The 23,953-nt window shown below is 43.8% G+C and overlaps 1 protein-coding gene and 1 long non-coding RNA gene across 20 annotated transcripts in view; one reads left to right on the forward strand and one right to left on the reverse strand.

Moving 5' to 3' along the window:
* Positions 1-23,656, forward strand: part of STAU2 (staufen double-stranded RNA binding protein 2) — a 330,469-nt gene extending 306,813 nt beyond the window's left edge. For 18 of the 19 annotated variants that reach the window (XM_055349014.2, XM_055349018.2, XM_055349013.2 and 15 more), the window contains 2 exons: positions 21,328-21,416; positions 22,563-23,656. In XM_055349014.2, the coding sequence (XP_055204989.2) occupies positions 21,328-21,416; positions 22,563-22,656 (183 nt within the window). In that variant the 3' untranslated portion in view covers positions 22,657-23,656. Of the gene's footprint in view, positions 1-7,117; positions 7,244-21,327; positions 21,417-22,562 lie in introns of those variants that run through there. The other variant, XM_063709215.1, reaches the window with a different exon arrangement.
* On the reverse strand, positions 2,558-23,953 carry LOC109028058 (uncharacterized). Its single transcript, XR_002007122.2, has 3 exons — positions 23,788-23,953; positions 4,943-5,115; positions 2,558-4,261 (listed from the first exon to the last, which is right to left on the reverse strand). It is a non-coding gene; the product is annotated as an uncharacterized lncRNA (long non-coding RNA).

The following is a 23,953-nucleotide window of genomic DNA, read 5'->3' on the forward strand; positions in this document are numbered from 1 at the left end:
TATTTTCTCTTCCATTGGCTAAAAGGAGAGGACCATAATGCTAGCCTAGAGGAGAGCAGAGTCACAACATGGAAGGAGTCTGGGTCCCTGACTGACCAGGGTCTACTGCCCAGGAACACCTACTTGGGCTTTCCATAATCACTGAGGTTCTGGAGTGTTTGTTGAGCAGTTAGCTAACTTTAACTAGTATCCAGATCACAAATCACAAGTCACTACTTTTTTATTTTTTTTTTAAGAGACAGGGTGTCACTCTGTCATCCAGGCTGGAGTACAGTGGAGCAATCTCAGCTCACTGCAGCCTCAAACTCCTGGGCTCAAACAATCCTCCCACCTTAGCCTCCCAAGTAGCTAGGACTACAGGCATATGCCACCACACCCAGCTAATTTTTATTTTTTAAAGGCAGAGACTTACTATGTTGCCCAGCCTGGTCTCAAACTCTTGGCCTCAAGCAGTCCTCCTGTCTCAGCCTCCCAAAACATTGAGATTACAGTGTGATATGCTGCACCCAGCCACTACTTTCTTTGAAGTCTAAAAAGGCTTCATTGAGAAGGTGCCTGATTTCCCTTGGGGCTCATCCCACATTACATCTCAGACACTATGAATACTACTTACATTTACAAATTAGGATATTGCCTTGTTGCTTTCTATGCATGTATTCATTCATTCATTTTCCTCCTTTGAAATGTCATTTTACCCTTATTTGGCTAATAATACTAGCTATACAAAGCACTAAGTTGCATGCTGCCAAATTCCAAATAGCTTATTGCTTTTAGAAACCGCTTCCCCCTCCGACTTCCAGCAAATTCTTCTAGCCTTTTGATAAATTAATTCATAACCTTTCCACATATTTATCCAAAGAGGCAGCTTTTTAATTCTGGCACAGTCACCCTTTTTTTTCCTCCTGGGCTTTGATACTACCAGATGCTAGAGGAAAAACATTCACAATATGCCTACAATCTATTTCAATATATAATTCTATCCAATTGAATGTCAGGCATTTCTAAAGAATGCTGTTGGTTGATATAACGTCCCTTGCCCAAGTTGAGGTTTTGATTTGAAGTTGCGTATTGGAATGCTTTGTGTTACATTTTGCCCCAAATTTATAAACCTATCATGGATTCTCCCTTCTATCTTGCTTCCTTAATAGATGAACCATCAAGAATGAAGTTTAGCATGATATCTTGAGAAAGCAAAAGAAGAAAATCTTCTGCTTTTGAAAGGGAATGTACCCTCAGGCAAAAATTTTAAAAAATTCTCTGTCTCATAATACATATTAGGAAATGCCAGTTGTCATGCATGCAGCTTAAGATGGATTAGGATTCCATCACTGATCATGGAATAAATTCTTATACTTTTAACCTTACAAGTTCATTTGCAGCCAAGCAATTAGAAAAAACTGTGTTTGGATATATTAGAATGTGTCAACCCTCTTAAGAGTACTAGCAGTCTCTAGAAACAATTTAGCAGAATTTTCTCCAAAAGTATTTGGCAGGCCTAACTCATATCCCCATGAGTATGCTAAATTTCTTCTCATTTAGGGGTGGAGGTAGGTAAGGGAGACCACTTGTGACCATGTTATTCAAACACAGAGTAAATCTCTTTGTATGGTTACATTGTCTTAATGAGGATGTTTTGCAGAAATCAGGATACTAGCTTTTTCTTTGAAATGGTTATTTAAGTATAGACTTTAAACATTACTTTTTAATTTTTTTTTATTTTTTGAGACGGAGTCTCGCTCTGTCACCCAGGCTGGAGCGCAGTGGTGCAATCTCGCCTCACTGCAAGCTCCACCTTCCAAGTTCACACCATTCTCCTGCCTCAGCCTCCTGAGTAGCTGAGACTACAGGCACCTGCCACCACACCCAGCTAATTTTTTGTATTTTTAGTAGAGAAGGGGTTTCACTGTGTTAGCCAGGATGATCTCGATCTCCTGACCTCGTGATCTGCCCACCTCGTCCTCCCAAAGTGCTGGGATTACAGGCGTGAGCCACTGCGCCTGGCCTAAATGGGGTTTCTAAAAATTGCCAAACCAAGTTTGGTATTATTAGTGATGTGCTTTCCTTTCAGCTGTAACTAAAAGAAGATATCGTTTACTTCTTGAACTTTACAGTGACTTTGCATTTGTGTTAGTTTAAAAAAAATACTTTCTAGAAAAAAATATTAAAGTTTGTCCTAATAAAGTTTCTTCCAAAGTTGTGATAATATAATTGACATAAAACAAGTTTAAAATACATTAGAGACACATAATACTTAACTTACTTCATTTGAAAGGCCAACGTTCAGCAGCTACTTACTCCAGACAGATTAGTCTTTAAACATCAATCGTTAGTTCTGGGTTTCAATAAATGGGTGAAATAATCTGCTCCCTAATTGCCATAGAAAACTTCTGAGAATTAATGAAACTGTATGTAAGAGGTGGCTATATATTCTTCCACATGGGTACTGTTTCTAACCACTCATTCATTCTTTCAGTCATTCAGCCGATAAGTGTCTATGGAGGGTCTACAATTCTAGATGTTGAGTATTCAGCAATGAATAAAGCAGAAAATTTCTGCCTTCATGGAACTTACTTTCTTTCTTTTGGCTCACTGCAGCCTCCACCTCCCAGGTTCAAGCGATTCTCCTGCCTCAGCCTCCCGAGTAGCTGAGATTACAGGTGCATGCCACCACACCCGGCAAATTTTTGTATTTTTAGTAGAGACAGGGTTTCACCACGTTGACCAGGCTGGTCTCAAACTCCTGACCTCAGGTGATCGGCCTGCCTCAGCCTCCCAAAGTGCTGGGATTACAGGTGTGAACCACCACGCCTGGCCAGAACTTACTTGCTAATGGGAGACACAGATACTAAACAAGTAAATGGTTAAATATATAAGAGAATTTTAGGCAGCAATAAAATTTTAATGAAATCTTGCTAAAAGCGAGGCAGTGTGAGGAGCTATGAGAATATAAGTGTAGGAGTGGGGTGGTTCAACTCCTTTAGATCCAGGGGTCACAAGGAGGGGACACTGGAGAAGAGACCTGGATGAAGCGAGTGAGCCATGTGAACTGGGAGGGGTGTCTCCAGTCTAAGGAAAAGCACAGGAAAGTCCTTGAGACAGGAGTGAATTCAGGGAGTTCTAAGAAGAGTCAAGAGGCTGATGTGCTGGAGATCCGGGGGCTGGGAGCATGTGGTAGGCGATGATCCGTGGGCTGGGAGCACGAGGTAGGTAATGAGCCTGGAGCTGTAAATGGGGCAGGATCATGTAGGGCTTTGGGGCTGTAGTCAGGAGTCTGGGTTTTGTTCTAAGAGAAATGAGAAGCCCCTGGAGGATTTGAATAGGGTGGTGACCGGTTCTTATTTACATTTCAAAAAAATCACTCTGGATATATGCAAAGGGTTGGCTTTGGGTGAGCAGGGATGCACACAGGGGTGCGAGTTAGGAAGGTACAGCTTGTGTCTCTGGGAGAGACAGTGGCTTGGGCTAGAACCATAGCAGAGCATGTGGTGAGAAGTAGCCTCTGAGTACATTTCAAAAAAGAACCAACAGAATTTGCTAATGGGTTTGATGTGGGAGATGAGAGAGAGTGAAAGCAAGTGAGGCTGATTGCTAGGGTTTTTGCCTGAGCAACTGGTGGAATGGGGACACCATTTCCTTAGGGAAGAGTGGTTTGGGGATGGTAATCAAGTTTCGTTTTGGGCAGGTTTGAAATGCTTGTTAGACATCTAAGTGGAGAAATCCACTAGGCAGTTCGACATGTGAATTCTAGGGCAGGAGGCCAGGCTAAAGATAGGGATTTGGAGCTATCGGTATTTCTAAGGGATTTAAGCCATCGGCCTCAGTGAAATCATCTAAGGAGAGAATTTTGATGGAGAAGATAAGAGGTCCAAGGATGGGCTTGAAAAGTCAAGAAGGAAAAGCCAGCTGCACAGGAGACTAAGAGCTGAAGTAGGAGGAAAAGCAAGATGGCAGTGGTTTCCAGAAGCCAAGCAAAATCGTCTTCCCATATTAAGAAAAAAATGGAAGCGGCTGATTAACACCCTCTCAGGTCCTGCACCCTGAGCTTCGCTCTTAAGAGGCTCCAGGACATGGTCGGGCTCTTGATGTATCTTGAGCACTCAGGTGACACGTTCTCTCACTGGACTGAGGTGGGATGATATAGGTAGTTCAGAATTCAGCTCCAGAACCAGGCTGCCTGAGTCCAAATTCCACATCTATCAGGAGCAAGCCATATGGCCTTGTACAAATGACTTCCTCTAGGTCTCCGTCTCCTCGTCTTTAACTGCGAATGAGAGTCAAACCAACCTGTTGTGGTTACTGTGAAGATTGAGTTAGGAGATGGCAAGTCCTTAGAACAGAATGAATGCTTCATCAGCAGAAGATGCTTTCCTATTTACTAATTGAGATTTGTACTTGCTCAAGGTGATATGACTGGTAAGAGTTGGAGCTGCTCATTGAGCCCAAGTTTGTTCAGCTGCAAATCTCAGCCTCTTTCCCACGCCTGTCACTGCAGCCTCCACCTCCCGGGTTCAAGCAATTCTCCTGCCTCAAGCTCTTGAGTAGCTGGGATTACAGGTGTGCACCCCCATGTGAGGCTAATTTTTGTATTTTTCAGTAGAGATGGGGTTTCACCATGTTGGCCAGGCTGGTCTCAAACTCCTCACCTCAAGTGATCTGCCCGCCTTGGCCTCCCAAAGTGCTGGGATTACAGGCATGAGCCACCATGCCCAGTCAAATCTTAGCCTCTTAACCAGCTTGCTGTCCTGCCTTCACACAGGATTCAGGGAGCTGGAGATAGTGCTTGACTTTTGCATGCAATGGGGGTGCTGGAGCAGCTCCTGCCAGCTCACGGTGCCAGCTGTGCACATGTCTTCCCAACTGCGCATCAGCCAGGGTGGAGGTGTTAACAGATGCTACACTTAGTGATTTTCTCCCCACGAAGAGTCAGTTGTTAAATATTTACCAGCACAATACTGTCCATGGAGAACCCCCTGGGAAGTCCAGACACATCCATCAGTTAATTCCCATGGTAGGATGGTTTTGCTGATGCAGTCTTCTAAACGGAGACATTGAGGAACCAGGTATAGAGGCTTTCTCACATGACCAGAGGTGAAGCTCAGGTCCAAATGTGTCCTCCTAACAGCGGGAAGGAAGACAGCTTTTACCAGCAAATCAAGCTCCCCACACATTAGGTAGTTCTGAACGCCACCTCTCCGATAGCCCTTCTCACGTTGCAAATTTGCTGGTGCTGTTTACCTATGTGGCCTTGTCCCCGTTAGCGGGCCTAACTCTGAGTATCAGGGAGCCTGAAAGATGAGAGGCCTACACAGCCACCTGCCTCCCATTTGACATTTGGCCCAAGGTAGTAGGCGTCACCCAGTCTTAGCATCTAGCGTGCCCTCGCCGGACACAAGATTCCTTCCTGTTTTGAGCCCGAATCCGTTTGCCTGCAGCTTCCACTCCTTGGGCTTGGCCCAGCCTTCCCCAGAATAAGGCATTGCCCTTTACTACACCACAGCTTTGAAACTGCCTGGGACACTCACGGTGTCCTGGATTCCCACTCGCCCTGGTGGCTGCAGCCAATCTGAGTGGCTTTGCGCCCCAGCTCCCTGTGGCTCACCCCAAATGCTGCCTCTCTGGGACACCTCCATTTCCTCCACAGCGACTTGAGCACCACCTCTTGGTGTCATTGCTGTATGTCCTTTCCTCACAGCCGTCTGGTTCCACTGCTGTCACTGTCCTGCCTGTCTCCTTGCTGGGACGCATGCCATGGAAAGGTGATGACTGTCTGTTAGCGCCCAGCGTGGTGCCTGGTTCTCCATGAGTGTTTGTTGAATGCATGGCCATACCCCAGTAGTGAGTCAGACAGGCCAGCCCCTTCCTTCAGAAATAATGACAGACTGAGACAAGTGCTATGAGGGAAGTAAGCACAGTCCTCTGATTTGTTGGGGGGCACACTCTAGACAGAGTGGTCAGTGGAGGCCTCCCTGGAGCTGAGACCTGGAGCTGATGAGCAGCCAGTGGAGAAGGGATGGCCGGAGGGACCAGCCAGCGGGAATCCCTGAGGCAGGAGGGAGCTTGTCCCAGCAGAGGGACAGAAAGGAGCCCAGCACATAGCGGAGGAGTAAAGGGAGCGTGGTGCGTGATTGCCTTCCAAGGGCAGGCGAGGCTGCTGAAGGGTGTAGGTGGGAGGCGGCCTGATCCTGCTGCGAAGAGGCCACTGCAGCAGGAGGGCGAGCTCTTCTCTTCTTGCCTGACTGGCCCGTGAGGAGTGGGCAGAGGCAACTGAAGGCCCCCTGGCACCTGGGCCGCTCTTCTCAGGCCCAGCCTCCCCTCCCCAGGCATCTCAGCCAGACCCTTACCTTTCCCTGGGCCCAACACCAACCTTACACCTCAGTGTGACTTTCAGTCCCCCTTAAAAAGATGTATATTCATTTTTCCATGGCTGTGGTGACAAATTGCCACAAACATGGTGGTTTAAACCAACAGCAATGTGTGATCTTGCAGTTCTATAGGTCAGAAGTCTCCCATGGACTCGCTGGAGCTATTGAGGTGTCCCCAGGGCTGAGTTCCTTTCTGGAGGCTCTAGGGGAGAAGCCGTTTCCTTGCCTTTCCAGATTCTAGTGGCCACTGCATTCCTGGGTTCATGGCCCCTTCTTCCAAGTACAGAGCCAGTAATGACCCATCCCTCACACCCTTCTCCGATCATCATGTCTCTATCTCTGTCCTCAGCTGGGAAAGGTTCTTTAATTTTAAGCACTTGTGTGATTAGATTGGGCCCACCTGTATAATCCTGGCTACTTGTCCCATCTCCAGGTCCTTAACCTGATGATATCTGCAAAGTTGCCTTGCCAGGTAAAGTAACATACCACAGGTGACATGGATTAGGACATGGGCATCTTTGGGGGCCCTTATCCTGCCCACAACAGAACTCCTAGATCTTAAAGGATCAATCAGTCAAATACAGTGTGTGAACTGTCAGGATGTAGATTCAAAAACTGACTTTAAAGGACATTGTTGAGACTATCAAGGAAATGTTCACATAGGAATTTAGATGATATAAAGGATTTAGAGTTAATATTGTTAGGTGTGTTAATGGCATGTATCTTTACCTGATATTTGATTTGGAATATTACAGGAAAAACATGGAGTGAGACACCTGAAACAAGATTGGCAAAATAGACCAGGCACGGTGCCTGACACCTGTAATCCCAGCACTTTGGGAGGTCGAGGTGGGCAGATCACCTGAGGTCAGGAGTTTGAGACCAGCCCGGCCAACATGGTGAAAACGCGTCTCTACTGAAAATACAAAAATCAGCTGGGTGTGGTGGCGCATGCCTGTAATCTCAGTTACTTGGGAGGCTGAGGAGGGAGAATTGCTTGAGCCCAGGAGGCGGAGGTTGCAGTGAGCCGAGATCGCGCCACTGCACTCCAGCCTGGGTGACAGAGTAAGACTCTGTCTCAAAATAAATAAATAAATAAATAAATAAAAGACTGGCAAAATACTGATAATTCATCTGGGTGATGGATGAGGGAGCTTCAGTGTATTATTATCCTTTGAACTTTTGCAAAGGTTTAGAACTTTTATTTTTAAAAGTTGAAAAATATAAATAGATAAATATATGTGTAAAATCAGGTGTAAAAGGAGGTTAAGGAGAGAAATTTGGGACGGAGCAAAGGTCTGTTCTAGCTCCGTCTTTGCTGTCCTCCCACCACTAGGATGGCCTCCAAATGTCCCAAGAAAAATGCCAGGCTCACTGCATCCCTCACCCACTGAGAGAACCTGCCTTTACCATCTTTTATGCTGGGGCCTCTATTTCAATAAAACCAATATTCAGAATTAAACAGAACTTCAAAGGTTATCTTGTTTGACCATCACCCCCTCTCCCCAGCCCTCCCACATGCAATCCAGGAATATGCTAAGTGCAGCAAAAATGATGAAATAACCGTAATGTAAGGTTTTATCAATTGCTTACTCAAACCAAAATGAAATTCCTAAGTAGAGCTGTCTGTGCCCATGTTCAGCAGGAATGCTTCACATTTTTGTTGGAGTCGAATATCAAAGGACCAAGAAATCTCAAACAGACCTTCCAAGTGGTGAGGGGTGAGGGGTGGAGGCAGAACTCAGCCATGATTGCCCTACAGACCCAGGCTCCCCTCGGGCGAGAGGTGCTTCCCTCAGGTCCCTGTGGTTCAGGATGTGCCACCACCAAGGTCTTAGGCAAAACCCCAATTGTGGAGTCCTCCCAGATAAGGTTTCCCAGGCATCTCCTTTGCAGACCCCAGACTGGCCTGAAGAGGGCAAAACACTTGTTTCAGACCTCAAAGATGACAGAAGATTGAGATCTCAGATGACTGACATCTCAAAAAGACAGTAACTATTATCCATATTCCTTGGAGGTAGATTATGGGGCGGGAACATTTCTCTCAGACAAGATAGATACAACCCCGTCCTGCTTCCTAGGACTTTTTATCCCTTTGCATTTTGGCCGCAGAGCCCAAGGGTGGGGTTGAGGGGTGTGTTAGAGGCAGAGAGAAATATGGAGTGCTACCTGCTGAGAGGAAAGCCAACCAGGGCAAGATGCTGGCTCTGAGAACAGACAGAACAGAATAAGACCTCTGTCTGCGAGCACCTGTCTTCCTGGGGGAACTTCAGATGGAAGTGGATGGGTATCAGCTGAGGAATATTTTTTGAGGTTGTTCTGTAGACACACTGTGGAGATTTCAAAGAGGGAAGGGGCCCCACCAGCCAAGGGTTTACCAGCTACCTGGGAGACAAGACGCAAACATATCAAAGATGACTCACAGTTTAGAGAGGCAAATGGCAGGCACTGTTAGGAACCCAGAGGGAGGCAGGTGGGAAATTAGGGACATCCACCTGGAGAAGCAGAAAAGACTGCAGGGGCAAAGGTGTGGAGACAGTGGACAGACCAACCTCAGCAGGGCAGAAGGTCCAGGGGGGCATCTCCATACCAGCTGGCCAGGGAGCGTGTGGATAACGCTGACATCTGCCAGGTGTTCCTGAGGCTAGGGACCGGTCTCCTGGGTTGGGGTTCACACTCTGGGAAATGGACTGGCACTCAATGAGGTTGTGAGGTAGAATGGGGCCAGCCAATGGGGGCCTTGAATGCTGGGGCAAAGATATGGAATGTGATTCTAGGGGCGGGAGTTATTAATGGCTTTTGATTGAGAGAGTGGCTTAATGATACGGTTCTCTTAGGAAGACAAGTGAGAGAGCAACGGGCTGAAGGAATGAAGAAAAATACAAAGGAAATTGAACTTAAATTAATATGGAGTGAGAAAGGGAGTGTAAAGAATTTCATGACTGGATGTTGGACTCAAGAGAGAGCAAAAGAGAGAAAGATGTGTAATGAAAGCCCTCATTTATTAAACACCACTATGGTCAAGGCATTCACCTCTCAGATAATCTGGTGCATTCACGTAGCCTTCAGCTTACAAATGATGAAAAAGAGGCTCAGAGAGAGAAAATGACTTGCATAAGGACACACAGCTGGTCTGCAGTAGAGCTGGAGTTTTAATCCAGGTCTAGCAGACTCCACATACCAAGCCCTCTCCCTTCCTTGTTCAGGTGACAGGGAGAGTGTATTCGTTTTCTCTTGCTACCTTAACAAATTGCCACAGACCTAGTGGCTTAAAACAACACAAATGTGTGATCTTGGAATTCTGTAGGACAGAAGTCAGACAGGTGTCTCACTGGGCTAAAATCAGGAGTCAGCACTGCCTTTTTGGAGGCTCTAGGGGAGAATCCACCTCCTTCCATTTTTCAGTGTCTAGAGGCCACTCACACTCCTTGTGTTGAGTCAAGGAATGTGAGTGGCCTCTAGAAGCTGAAAGCCCCCTTCCTCCATCTTCAAAACCAGCAACATTGCCTTTCTTGGACCCTTCGTCCCTAGCCACATCTTTCTCTCTGACCACAGCCAGGAAATGTTCTCTGACTTTAAGCACTTGTGTCATTGCAGCGGACCCCGGGAGAACCCAAGGCTAACCTTCCCACGTCACCATTCATACCTTCATCTCATGCACAGAGTCCCTTTTGCCATGGGAGTAATGTGTTCACAGGCTCTGAGGATTAGGACGTGGACATCTGGGGAGCTACGATTCTGCCCGCCACACAGAGTGAGCCTGCCGTGTGGACTTGTGCCTCAGCAGCAGGTGGATGTGCCCGCAGCTCTGTTTCAGTAAGCCCCGTGACAAAGGGGACTTTGTGTTGAATCAAAAATAATTAGGCCAGGCACGGTGGCTCACGCCTGTAATCCCAACACTTTGGGCGGCTGGGGCAGATGGATCGCTTGAGAGCCCAGGAGTTCGAGACCAGCCTGGCCAACATGGCGAAACCATGTCTCTACTAAAAACACAAAAATTACCCAGGCATAGTGATGCACGCCTGTAATCCCAGCTACTCGGGAGGCTGAGGCACAAGAATCACTTGAACCCGGGAAGCGTAGATTGCAGTGAGCTGATATTGTGCCACTGCACTCTAGCCTAGGCAACAGAGCCAGACTCTGTCAAAAAAAAAGGCCGGGCGTGATGGCTGACACCTTTAATCCCAGCACTCTGGGAGGCCGAGGTGGGCGGATCATGAGGTCAGGAGATCGAGACCATCCTGGCCAACATGGTGAAACCCCATCTCTACTAAAAATACAAAAAATTAGCTGGGTGTCGTGGCGGGCGCCTGTAGTCCCAGCTACTTGGGAGGCTGAGGCAGGAGAATCGCTTGAACCCGGGAGGCGGAGGTTCCAGTGAGCCGAGATTGCACCATTGCACTCCAGCCTGGCAACAGAGCAAGACTCCGTCTCAAAAAAAAAAAAAAAACAATAAATAAATAAATAAATAAATAAATAAATAAATAAATAAATGACAAAACCCAGGAATTTGAAAAGGAATAATATTAGGAAAACAGCCTGGTTAGAGGAAGGCCTAGTAGCGAGGACTCTGCACTCAACATTTGTTCTAAGCACAGAACATACTCTGTGCAGTTACTCCTGCTGTCAGTTCCACTCTGCGTTGTCAAGGCTAGCAGCTACACCATCATCCTTCTAAGAGCTTGACTGCAGAAATAAAGGCAGTGGCTAGGTCTGTGATTTAAGTGCTCGATTTTAAATGAATTCCCCGAATTCTAGAGTGAAAACACCTGCTCTTCATCTTAGGCAACTGTCTAAAATCTATGTGTCTCTCCGAGCACCTACTCCTCTATTTTTTTTATGAGTAACCACCACCTTAGCAGGCAGATGCTCCTTTGTTCCGAGGGTAAGCCATTTTAGAAAGTACCAATTTTATGGAAATTACCTGAACTGATAGGATCGTGGAAGCATGAATAAAAAGTGCAGGCTATAATGAAGTTATTAGAAAACAGGGCAGCAAGTGCGTTAACTCAAGCTCAATATAATCCTTTTTTTATTTAACAAAAAGTCATATCGTTGATTCATCTGAAATGTAATAGACTGAAGAGCCTATCATAAAGTTTTAAGTTTAGAAATATACAAATGTCTTTTTGGTTTCTCTTATATAAAAAGACACACGGTATTTAATTACGGACCTTTCAAAGAAAGAAAAGGATAACTTAGAAATATTAATATTGACATACTTTGGACAATAAACTTTCAAGCTTATTGAAGAACCTTCTGGTTTTTCAGTTATTTTTATGATTTAATATAGATTCAGTATCAGAGATTGCTGGGATGAGAAATTAGGAGAATACTCAACTGCAGATGAAGACATTTACATTCGAAACCTCTCATTTCCTTGTGAAAGGAGACGGATTTAATTAACTGCATATATGACTACTGTGTGCATTTTGAGGTGAATCTAGCAGTTAGATCAGCTCCCAGGAGGAGTTCAACATGAACAAGCTTTTCAGGGAGAAAAGGCAAAACAAACCAAACTCTGAACACTTAAAAAATGAAGGCCACATTTAGACATATTTTGTTACCATCGACTTTAATGGGAACTACTTGTCTATTTCTGGGAACCAGAATATGACGTCAGTGGGGAAAGACTGAAATGGAAAAAGACAAAATAAAAAGATCCATTGGACATCAATGCTCAAAGACTCCACAAAGAACTACGTGTCACAAGGGGATAAGTTAATACCCACATTTTGCTAATGAAGACTGCCATTATCTCTCAGAGAATGGCCGAATGCTGCTACATTGTCGTTACAAACTGTTTAGTCCTAAAGAAAGAAGCAGGGCTGGTTTCAACACTATTTGCAAATTGCTAATTGACAAGAGGAAAGTTAGAAATTACAGACATGACTGGACTTACCTCCATTCTGTGAGCACACACACAGACACAGGCGTGCGCGCGCAAACCAAGGCCAACAAATAGGCATGAAAAGTATCTTATTGGCATCATGTTTCTCCATTGCTATAACTACGTACAAAACAAGCGATACATGAAATGGTAGCGACATCTGTTCTAAAACCTGTAGGGCTTTACTCACAAAACAGTTGTAAAATCTTTGGGGGACAAAAATATTTCTTGTATCTATGCACATGCTTTCCTCTAAGGGACAGACACACACACAGATACGCACACACAGTCACATGCAAATGAATATGTGTTGACCTGAAAAGACAGGAATAAGGAAAGGAAATGTCATCCACTTCTCTAAAATGCTTCTTTAATTTTTCTCCTTCAAAGGAAGCTACATTTATTGCTTTAGATGTACCTTTTATTTCTTTTTTTAAAATCCTGGAACATATTAATCGTCATAAAGCTGAGTTTAAGATTCCAGTTAGTAGGCTGTGGTAACATACAAGTAGATGCTAAATGTGTTTGTTTTGATTTGCTAGGAAAACATCTTCTGAGCTTGGAAATGAAATCATTTAGTTGTCCATTTGTTTATGGCCAAAGACTTATGGAGCGTTCTGGATGCTTATGTTAGTGTATCTTTGAAATTCTCTAATCTGCGGCGTGTGGGAAGTTACACAGCTTGGATTTAAGCATCATTCAGGATGTTCCTCATTAAGGAACCCAGATTTGCCTTCTTCCCACAACTCCCCAAGATTAGTTTACACTTACTACACAGCAAATTGTCCATGTTGAAAGTGAACTGCAGATGGTAGGATTTAAACACCTTGTTATCAATTTACCCTCTCAGTAAATATAAAGTTTAGAGCTTGCTTCTTAATCAGGCTTCAAGTATGTCTTCCAAAATGAAGGTTATTTGCTTTTTCTCTCATTCCAAAGTGTCTTTTAATATTATGTAGCATATTTATAATGTTTTGAATTTTTAAAGCAACTGGCCTCTAGCAAGTTAACAATTTATTCTGTTAGAGTAGTTTAAACATGAGGATATTGTTGATTTTACCATCTTCTGAACAGGTTTGGAGGTATGTAGTAAAACATTTTTGTGGACTGTTAAATTTCAGCGTTTGTTCACAAAGCCACTGCATTATATGTTCTTTGAAATCGTCAATCTGATAGCAAAAGCTCACTCTGCTTGCCAACTTCAGTATATACTTGGGCCTTCCTAAAGGTAGTGTGGCTCTTACAGGTATTGGCATGATCCTGTAGAAAGAGAAGCAAACTCATCTCTTTCCATAGCGTTCTTTAATCTGTAAAGTGTTGTTTCTGGGAAAATACGGGGTGATGAAGTGTGAGAGAAGAGCCCTGATTCCTTGAGCTCATGGTGAGCAGGGAGGCAGCCGCTCTGAGGGTTCTGTCCGTACCTGTGAGAGGGGTACCTGGTCGGCAGGCCCTGCCCACTCTGTTTTCCTGAACATGTTGAGCTTGTTGCTATCTGTACATCACAGTCAAACCCTTCACCCTTGATTTTTGTTTGCTTCACCTTTGCAATCCCAGTGCCTCTTCTTACTGCAGCATCCTACATGCCACAAGCCCAGCAAAACCCTGGGGCTTCTCCCTCCTGCTAGAAACCACAGGAAAGTAAGAAATGAAAAAGAATTTTCAGAGAAATGGAGGAGGGAACAAGATACTCAGAATGTGAAGAAATGGAGAATCCAGTAGTCTTGTCTCTGGCCACTGGGTAACAAAACCCAAGTGACAAAATAATTAGTAATTTAGTTTTAGCCAAAATTGCAAGTGTTATGGAAGTGCTGAGCGAAGCCTCGGAAGTCAACCCAGGGCTGGGAGCGGACTGCCGACGGGACACTGTATGCTCCCCACAAAACAATCAACCCCTTTTCTAGAAAATGGAGATAACTTTATGAGCTTACCTCAAGAAACTATTTGTGAGAAACAATAGAATGAGTGTGGAAGAGGTAATGAGTGATTTTGAAATATTAATATTAAGAGAAACTCTGCTGAAATCAGGTATGTGGAGTGTGAGCGGCTTTAAATTTGGAGGAAATAAAGAGACATGAGCCACGCCTGTGATCCCAGCACTTTGAAAGGCCAAGGCGGGAGGGTTGCTTGAGCTTGGGAGTTTGAGACCAGCCTGGTGACATAGCAGGACTTTGTCTCTACTAGAAAAAAAAAAAAAAATTTAGCCAGGTATGGTGGTGCCTGCCTGTAGTCCCAGCTGCTTGAGAGGCTGAGGTGGGAGAATCACTCCAACTTGGGAGGTCTAGGCTGCAGCGAGCCATGATCACACCACTGCACTCCAGCCTGAGCAACAGAGTGAGACTCTTGTCTCAAAAAAAAAAAAAAAAAAAAAAAAAAAAGAGACCTGAGCAAGAATATAGATTGGTTTCAAATCTCTGCTCTGCCACTTATTAGCTGTGTGACCTTAAGTAGGTTACTGAATTCTCTGAGCCTCTGTTTCCTTATGGGTAGGAAGTATCTCACAAGGCTGTGATAACAACTCAGGTCATGGCAGGTAAAGGGCCAGTCCCATGACAATGGCGGAGTGATGCTCATCGAATGGTAGCTATTACTGTTTACATAGGTTAAGATAAATCGGTCACCACTGCCTCTTATAAATTGAAAAGAAATCCCTCTCATACTTATAAGCTATTGTATTCAGGGTTATCAGTGAGATGTGGGTTGAGTTATCTGATCAGGTAGATAAGGGACTGCCCCTTGGAAGCCTTTAAGCATACCTGTGGAGGCGAGCAGCCACGCAAGAATTCTGAAAATCCATTCGTGGCATCAAGTGAGAGAGCACGCCGCCATTCCAGACTCTAGGACATTCTTGGAGGGATAACGATCATTTTGACAGTGCACGGGGGACCTGCCTGGCATGTTGATAAAATCATCCAGGAGATTTTGCAAGAGCTAAAACACTGAAGCTGCTCCCTGAGACCTGGCCTTCGTCTCATATATGCAGTTCTCTTCAGATGGAAGAGAGCAGGTGCCATGGGTCCTGGACTGGGTGAAGCAGGTCATTTGGTTCTGGTGTTCAGGCCACACTAATAACCAAGTATTCCCAATGTACCTAGTGAAAACAGGCTACAAGTAGCCTAAAAACGATTCTTTAAAAGATTTTTAAAAATTGTTTTTTGTTGTTGTTTTGCCCTTGCTAGGAATAAAACAGGACCGAGAAGCCCTAGAGCTTGTCGGAACCCCATTCAGTGGTATCACATTGCACAGTTCCATTTCCTGGCTCTCAGTAGCCCTCTGTGATGGTGCTTTTGGGATCCAGCACTGTCACATCTGGGTATTTACCTAAAAAGTTTGAAATTTGTGTGTCAAGAGATATCTGCACCCTCATGTTTATTGCAACAGTATTCACAATAGCAAAGATGTGGGATCAACCTAAATGTCCATTAATGGATGAATGGAAAAAGATAATGTGGTATATAGACACAATGGAATATGTTCAGCTTTTAAAAAGGAAGAAATTATGTCATTTGCAACAACATGGATAGAATCGGAGAACATTATGCTAAGTGAAATATGCCAAACACAGACAAATCCCACATGTTCTCATTTATATGTGAGATATAAAACAATTGAACTCACAGAAGCAGAGAGTACAGTGGTAGGTACAGAGGCTGGGGGTAGGTGGAATGGGAAAATGATAGTCAAAGGGTACAAAGTCTCAGTCAGATAAAAAGGATAAGTTTGATTTTTTTGGACATCTACTGCACAGTGTGGTGAATATAGCTAACAGTTGAGTACTGTACATTTTGATATTGCTCTGAGAGTATATTTCAGGTGTTGTCATCACAGAAAATGTTAAATAATTTATCATTATGTTACAAAAAATAAAATTTCAAATGTAATTGTCGACTTTGGAAGAAATTCATAAATTTCAGAATTTATGCCAATAATTCACATTTTAATGGCTCAGAAGAAAAATAACTGGTCTTTTGTTAAAACTGTTGAATATACAAAGAACTTGAAGTTCATGAGCCCGCTCCGTGAAAATGGGAATATCTGGAAAAAGGTCTGGCATGGATTGGTCCTTGGAGCCTACAAGAGAGTGAGCCTGGCCTTTAGCGCCCCACGCGCATGTGTGAGGTGGGACAGTGGGCCCCGGTTGATGGACACAGGCTGTGGGCACGTGCACTGCCCTCAGCATAGCCGCCTTAGCACTTCAGGACTTAAAAGGACCTCAGAGTCACTGAATCAAAGCTCCCTGAGAGTCAAATTCCTCTGTGAATTCCTTTCTTGCAGGGAGGGTGGGGAGAACTGTCCAAACCTCAGTCTTTTGAGGGTGAGTTTAATTTTTGAAAACAGCAAAACTTCAGACAAAGCCAAGTCTAGTGAAGAAGGTCAACAACCAGGATGAACACATTAAAATAAGGTGGGGCCAAAAGATGACAAAACTGGTTTGCTTCTCTGACCCACAAAATGGTTCTGAGAGGTAATTCCAGAAGCACCTAGAGTAACACCCTCCTCCCACTGCTGCTGCCGGCACAACCTCCCCAAGGGTGGATAGAGAGCTCATATTAACATCTTTAAGGCTGGGCACAGTGGCTCACGCATGTAATCCTAGCACTTTGGGAGGCTGAGGCAGGCGGATCACCTGAGGTCGGGAGTTCGAGACCAGCCTGACCAACATGGAGAAACCCCGTCTCTACTAAAAACACAAAAGTAATCTGGCATGGTGTTGCATGCCTGTAATCCCAGCTACTCGGGAGGCTGAGGCAGGAGAATCGCTTGAACCCGGGAGGCAGAGGTTGTGGTGGGCCGAGATCACGCCATTGCACTCCAGCCTGGGCAACAAGAGCAAAACTCTGTCTCAAAAAAAAAATCTTTAAAAATGGGCATCATCTTTGGCTCAGAAATGCAATTTTAGGAATTTATCATAAGGAAAGTATTGAGATGATGCATAAAGATTGAACTAATAGGAAATTTGGTGCAGTGTTGGTATCACACAGGATATCGATAGGATACTGTGCAGTCATGAGAAATGATGCTACCGAAATGTTTCTGTTGATACTGCACACATTCAATGAAAAGAGCACACAACAGATGAACGGACAGAAAACCATGGTATATGTATACAATGGAATACTACTCAGCCATAAAAAAAGAATGAAATCCTGTCATTTTTGGCCATGTGGATGAAACTGGGCGAATGTTAAGTGAAATGAGCGGGGCACAGAAAGTTAAACACCACTTGTTCTTGCTCATGTGTGGAAGCTACAAAGGTTGATCTTATAGAAGTAAAAAGTAGAACAGAGGATATTAGAGGTTGGGAAGGGTAGGGGGAAGAGAGGGATAGGGAGAAATTTATTAAAGGATACAAAATTATAGCTAGATATGAGGAATAAGTTCTATTGCTCTATACCACTGTAGAAAGACTATAGTTAACAGTAATATGTTATATAGTTTCAAGCAGCTAGAAGGAGAATATTGTACGAACCCAACGAAAAGAAATGATAAATGTTTGAGATGATGGATGTACTAATTACCTTGATCTGATCACTATGCATTATGTGTATTGAAACATTGTTACCTACCCCATGAATGTGTACAATTATTATTAATCAATGAAAAAAAAAAAGCAGGTTACCTACAGTGTTAAGATATGATCCAGGCTAAAGTTTGTAGACATGGAGAGAGGATAGAAAGTGATATGGAGGCTGGGGGCAGAGGCTCATGCCTGTAATCCCAATACTTTGGGAGGCTGAGGCGGGTGGATCACTTGAGGCTAGGAGTTCAAGACCAGCCTCGCCAACATGGTGCAACCCTGTCTCTACTAAAAGTACAAATATTAGCTGGGTGTGGTGGCTCATGCCTGTAATCCCAACTACTCAGGAGGCTGAGGTGCAAGAATTGCTTGAACCCAGGAAGTGGAGGTTGCAGTGAGTCAAGATCACACCACCGCACTCCAGCCTGGGTGACAGAGTAAGACTCCATCTCAAAAAAAAGAGAGAAAAAAAAGCAAGTGATATGGAAAGACATGCGCCTAGTTGTGAATGGTGAGCAGGATTGTGGATACTTTTTACATTCTTTTTGCTTGTCTATATATTCTGACTTTTCTGTAACAAAAAACTATTTTTATAACAAAAAATAATACAGGGAGAGAGAGAGAAGAGAGAGAGAGAGAGAGAGATTTTGCTATCCTTAAAGAGAAGCTATGAGGTCCCTGTACAGTTTGCTGGAGCTGCTGTAGTAAAGTACTACCAACTGAGTGGCTTCATCAACAGAAGTGTATTGTCTCACAGTTCTGGAGGCTAGAAGTTCAAGATCAAGGTGCTGGCAGGGCTGGTTCCTTCTGAAGGCTGTGAGGGAGAATCTGTCCCAGGCCCCTCTCCTCACTTCGAGTGCTTTGCTGGCAATCTTTGGTGTTCCTTGGCTGCTGTGGCATCACTCCAGCCCCTGCCACCATCTTCGCGTGGCGTTCCCCCTGTGTGGGTCTGTGTTCCAGTTTCCTCTTTTTATAAGGATACCAGTTATACTGGATCAGGGACCTACCCTACTCCAGTATGACCTCATCTTAACTAATTACTTCTGTACTAATCCTATTTTTAAATAAGGCCACATTCTATAAGGCCCCCTTCTGAGATACTGGGGGTTAGGACTTCAACATATGAATTTGGGGGAAGAGCACAATTCGACCTATAACAGTATCCAGGGAGATGGCCACACAGCTCCCACCCCACTGAAGTTAGCGCCTACCTCCCACCAAAACTCACCTGGCTGTTGTCCAGCATGAGCATGGGCCAGGATCAGGAGCTATGGGGTGGCATCACTGACCTCCCTGCAGCACTCCAGGTCCAAAGAGATTATGATGATAACTGAGACTTGAGCACCACATCCTCCCTGCTTCGGGATGCCCGGGCCAGGGCTGCAGATCTGCGTGGGCACTCACATTAGCACCTCTGATCTAGGAAGCCTGGTTTAAAGATTTGAAAGGAAGGAGTAATCTAAAGAAAAAGGACACATGCCGACTTTTGCTTGGATATAGGATTTGTGATTAAAAAACAACAATAGAAAAACAAGAGAGAAGAAAGAAAAAAGTATTATGAATATTACACATTAAATTCCACATATGGATGTTTATAGCAGTTTTATTCATAGTTGCCAAAAACTGGAAACAATCAAGATATCCTTCAAAAAGTGAACGGACAAACTGTGGTGCATCCATGCGATGGGACATTATTCAGCAATAAAAAGGAGCTACAAAGCTCATTTATGAAAAGCCATATCATTCACAAAAAGAGGGGCTGGGTGCAGTGGCTCACACCTGTAATCCCAGCAGTTTGGGAGGCCAAGGTGGGTGGATCACCCGAGGTCAGGAGTTCGAGACCAGCCTGGCCAACATGGTGAAACCCCGTCTCTACTAAAAATACAAAAATTAGCTGGGTGTGGTGGTGCACGCCTGCAGTCCCAGCTACTTGGGAGGCTGAGGCAGTAGAATTGCTTGAACCCAGGAGGCAGAGGTTGCAGTGAGCCCAGATTGTGCCACTGCACTCCAGCCTGGGCGACAGAGTAAGACTCAGTCACAAAAAAAAAAAAAAAAAAAAGACATAGAGGAGCTTCAAATATACATTGCTAAGTGAAAAAGCCAATCTGAAAAGGTGACATATTGTATGATCCCAGCTGCTATATGGCAAAACTGTAGCGATGGTAAAAAGATTGGTGGTTGCCAGGGGGCTGGTGGGGGTGGGGGGAGGTGAATAGGTGGGGCACAGAGGATTTTTAGGGCTGTGGAACTATTTCATATGATACTCTAATGGTGGATAAATGCCATTAGGCATTTGTTGAAACCCACAGAATGTACCACACAGAGTGAACCCTTATGTAAACCATGGACTTCAGTTAATGATAAGCTATCAATATTTGTTCATCAGCTATAACAAATGTACCATACCGATGCAAGATGTTAATGATTGGGGAAACTGTATTTAGGGGAGGGAAGAATATGGGAACTCTGTGTACTACCTGCCCAAGTTTTCTGTAAACCTCACAAGACTATTAACTAAAAAAGAATCACACCTCCAAAATATATTCTGAATAAAGAAATTTAAAGGAAATCATGCACTTAGTCAGCTACCCTAAAGGAGCTCTTGGCAGATAAAAGTTTGGGAAACCGCCAAGAGCTAGCTCGTTTTCAAAGGCAGCTGAGAAGACACAGATGCCCCAAGTGTGACCCAGCGGGATGCCCCAGGATGAAAACAGCCCTGCCTGCTCACGCCCATCTCAGACTCAGCAGAGCCCTTCCAATCTCACTCAGCAGTGTCGGGCTTGGGGGAGGGGAGGAAGACCCAAATTCTTACTCAAAGAAATAACAGTTTGGAACATGCACAAGAGTGTCAACAAGTTATGTAGATCTTATCAGCATGGCATTTTTGGTGCCTCCCAGCTATACAGCAAGGCTCCACCAGCCTGTTCACACCCTGCGGCTTCCCACGCACCCCGAGCCTATCAACACCTCGGGAGGCTCTGCCCGGCAGGCCTGCCTCCCCAGAGCATGACCAGCCCAAACTTTCTCTCTTTCCTCATCCTCTCAGGATCCCATCTTACCATCCATCCCCTCAGTCTGCATGAGGACCTACTGTCCATTCCTCTGCTGACATTCTGTACCTTGACTGGGGCTAAGTGTCTATCAATTTGAACAATACCTTTATGCTCACTTTGGAAAGAATACTCAAGGTGGAAAATTTGGATGTCACACCTGAGAGAAGAGAATGTGTAGTTTCAGTAACGTGAGAAATTATGCAATGTCACCATGGAAGTATTTTAAGCTTATATGAGGTGTTGCCATGTTTGCAGATAAAACATCACAAGTTTGCAAAACTGTGGAGAAGGGATAAGGCAGGAGACTTAAAGCCCTTCTAGTTCTGGTTATGTATATACACTGCTGCCTGATCATGCAGACTTCCTAGTGTACTTTTGTTAAACAATGCAAAAAAAAATTATGTAGACTAATGAAAATGAGAGTCTTTCTATCTCAGCTTTCTTTCAGTTACTTGTTCATTACACTAAAGTCAGTGAATGGCTCTCTCTGTTTGTTTTCATTTTTAGGCAGCCTTAAGTGCCTTGAAACAATTTTCTGAACAAGGACTGGATCCAATCGATGGAGCAATGAATATCGAAAAAGGTTCTCTTGAAAAGTGAGTAAATCCCCTGTCAGTATTCTTACACTTTTAATTGTAACTGTACAAAAGATAAGACATAGATAATAATGTTTTAAAAAGTCAAGACAATAGTATCTACATCTTACACAATTATTAATAATACAATTAAATGTAAAGAAATGAAAACCAGTATATATGGCCATATACATCTCCTGTAATATTTCTGTGAAAGTTTTAACCTACTAATTGGTCACTGATTTTGCGTTTCATTGCTTTGTTGGAAATATTTGTGCATTGTCCTGATTGTAGAGACTTGTAAAACTTACAAAACATTGTTTTTCACTTCATACTGTAGAGCATTGTCTGGCTAAGCCATTTTCAGAGGTAAAAGTTTTCACTCACATTCCTGCTAAGTTGTGGGCAAAGTGGAGAGAAAAGAAAAAGAAGTTGAGAGGAGGCGCCCCTCCCCTTGGCTGCATTTGGTTTTTCTTATTGTTTTCTATGAAACACCAGCACACATTGCCACAAAGTGTGGCTCCCAAGGGCTACAAAGGCAAAAATGCAGCTGTCATAATTATTTCTGAAATCCAGCTCATAGCTTTGTTTTAATGAGATGTGAACAGAAGGTCTCACCAAAGAGACTGAATTTGGGGTCTCTCCAGAGACTCAATTTATACTAAAAAAAAAAAAATGGAAAGGGGTTATATTTATATAGTAGAATTCAAACTCTTTCCAAGCAGTAATAATAGCAGGTAGGATCTCAGAACACATGCAGGAGATAACATTTTTAGGTTTAAAAGAAAATAAAAACAGTCAACCCAGGAAGTAAAAACCAGATACACTGATCTTACAGTTAAATGAGCATTCCAAAAAATTTTTAATAAGAAAAAACAGCATTTGGTTGTTAATATTTAGAAGGTGAGAGCGTGAGAAGAAAACATTTGGTAAACAGACATGGCATTTTAAGTTGTCTATAGATTGGCAACCATTTATAAGCTAATTTAATCAAAAACATTTCCACATGATCTCATCAGTAGACTATCTGAACATAAATATTGTTGTTTCACTTTAAAATGTCACTTTTGTGGTGACCTTTGAATCCTCTGTGCCATCTGCTAATAAACATGTCTGAAGATGTGCAACCCCAGGCCTTCAGCTCTTGTTAATGTATTAATCTTTCAGACAAGCCAAGCATCTGAGAGAGAAAGCGGACAATAACCAGGCACCCCCGGGCTCCATCCCTCAGGACTGCAAGAAATCAAACTCGGCCGTCTAGCAGCTCCCAGAACCCGCGGCTGCCACCGCATCCTTATAAACCTGTCAGCACGCATGAGGGTGTCTGTGTTCAGGGAAATGAATGACTAATACCATTATTTGAGTCTTATGTGAAGACAACACTATTCTAACACGAGAGATAATATACATGGTACTGTTTATTCAACTGGGGAAAAATAAAACTTTGAGCATTTCCCTTGGAACTCGAGATCAGATCATAACTCATTTGCCCAGAGGCAGCAGAAATCTGATCCTGCTACTGGAGCTTAAAATAACAAGTAAAGAAAAGTGTTAGAAACAAAGCTAAAATTTTAACATGATTAATAATAGAGAAGTTGGGTTTGGTTCTGTTGTTATGATTGTTTTGTCGTGGTGCTTGTGTTCAGTTATATTCTCTCTCTCTCATTTCAAATAATGCTTGACAATTCGAAAATGAACCAATGATGTGCTGTGGAATGTGATGGTTGTCTTCATATAGAGTCACATGGTTTCTCTTTTTATGCAGATATTTATAATCTTCATCCTATATCAGTAGGAATAACTATAAGGTGCACTACAAAAAGATGTATGCAAACAAACATGTTTTAAATCAGGTCAGATATCTGATGAAAAATACGAACTAATGTTAAGAGCAAGTAGTTTCAACATACTCCAGGAACTGAGAAACAAAACAAAGCAATTGTGGGTTTTGAGCTCCATATACTCTTAGCAAGTAAGAGGCGTCTTGCCCCTATATATCATTTTCCCGGATTCCACTCCCTGTTGTGGGAATCGCGCCCAACCCCATCCGTGTGTTGTAGCCACTCACGGTTTGCATCAAGAGTGTTTTTTGTAACTGCCTCTGGACTTGGGACAGTGAGTAGGATCAAAAATAAATAATGTACATGACGGGGAAGGGAAAAACCTGTTGGAGTTGCTTCCAGCCAGCCACGCTCCGGGCCAGCATGTTGGAATCCAGCGTGGAGCAAATGCAGTAAAAATGTGGTTGGTTTCTGTGTGAAGCGCTGTTGTTGTTCTTTTGTTCTCTCACTCTCATCTTTTAAATATCGCCTCCGTGAAACCCATCCGAAAGGCCACCACCCGGCCTAGTCACTCTGCCCAGCAGTGGGATTAGAGAATGGATAGGCTGTACCTGCGAAACTGCAGAGCCGCCTCCTGGGTGACTCGGGCCAGGTTCCTGGCCAACGTCATCGCATTGTTCAGGCTTTCTCCTTATTGATTTGCAAACGTTGTGCAATGAGAAAACACTATATGGTCTAACTGCTCGACCCAACATGACAATAGGAATATAATTATGT

The sequence above is a fragment of the Gorilla gorilla genome, chromosome 7 (genome assembly GCF_029281585.2).
Source record: "Gorilla gorilla gorilla isolate KB3781 chromosome 7, NHGRI_mGorGor1-v2.1_pri, whole genome shotgun sequence".
In the NCBI taxonomy this organism is placed as follows: domain Eukaryota; kingdom Metazoa; phylum Chordata; class Mammalia; order Primates; family Hominidae; genus Gorilla; species Gorilla gorilla.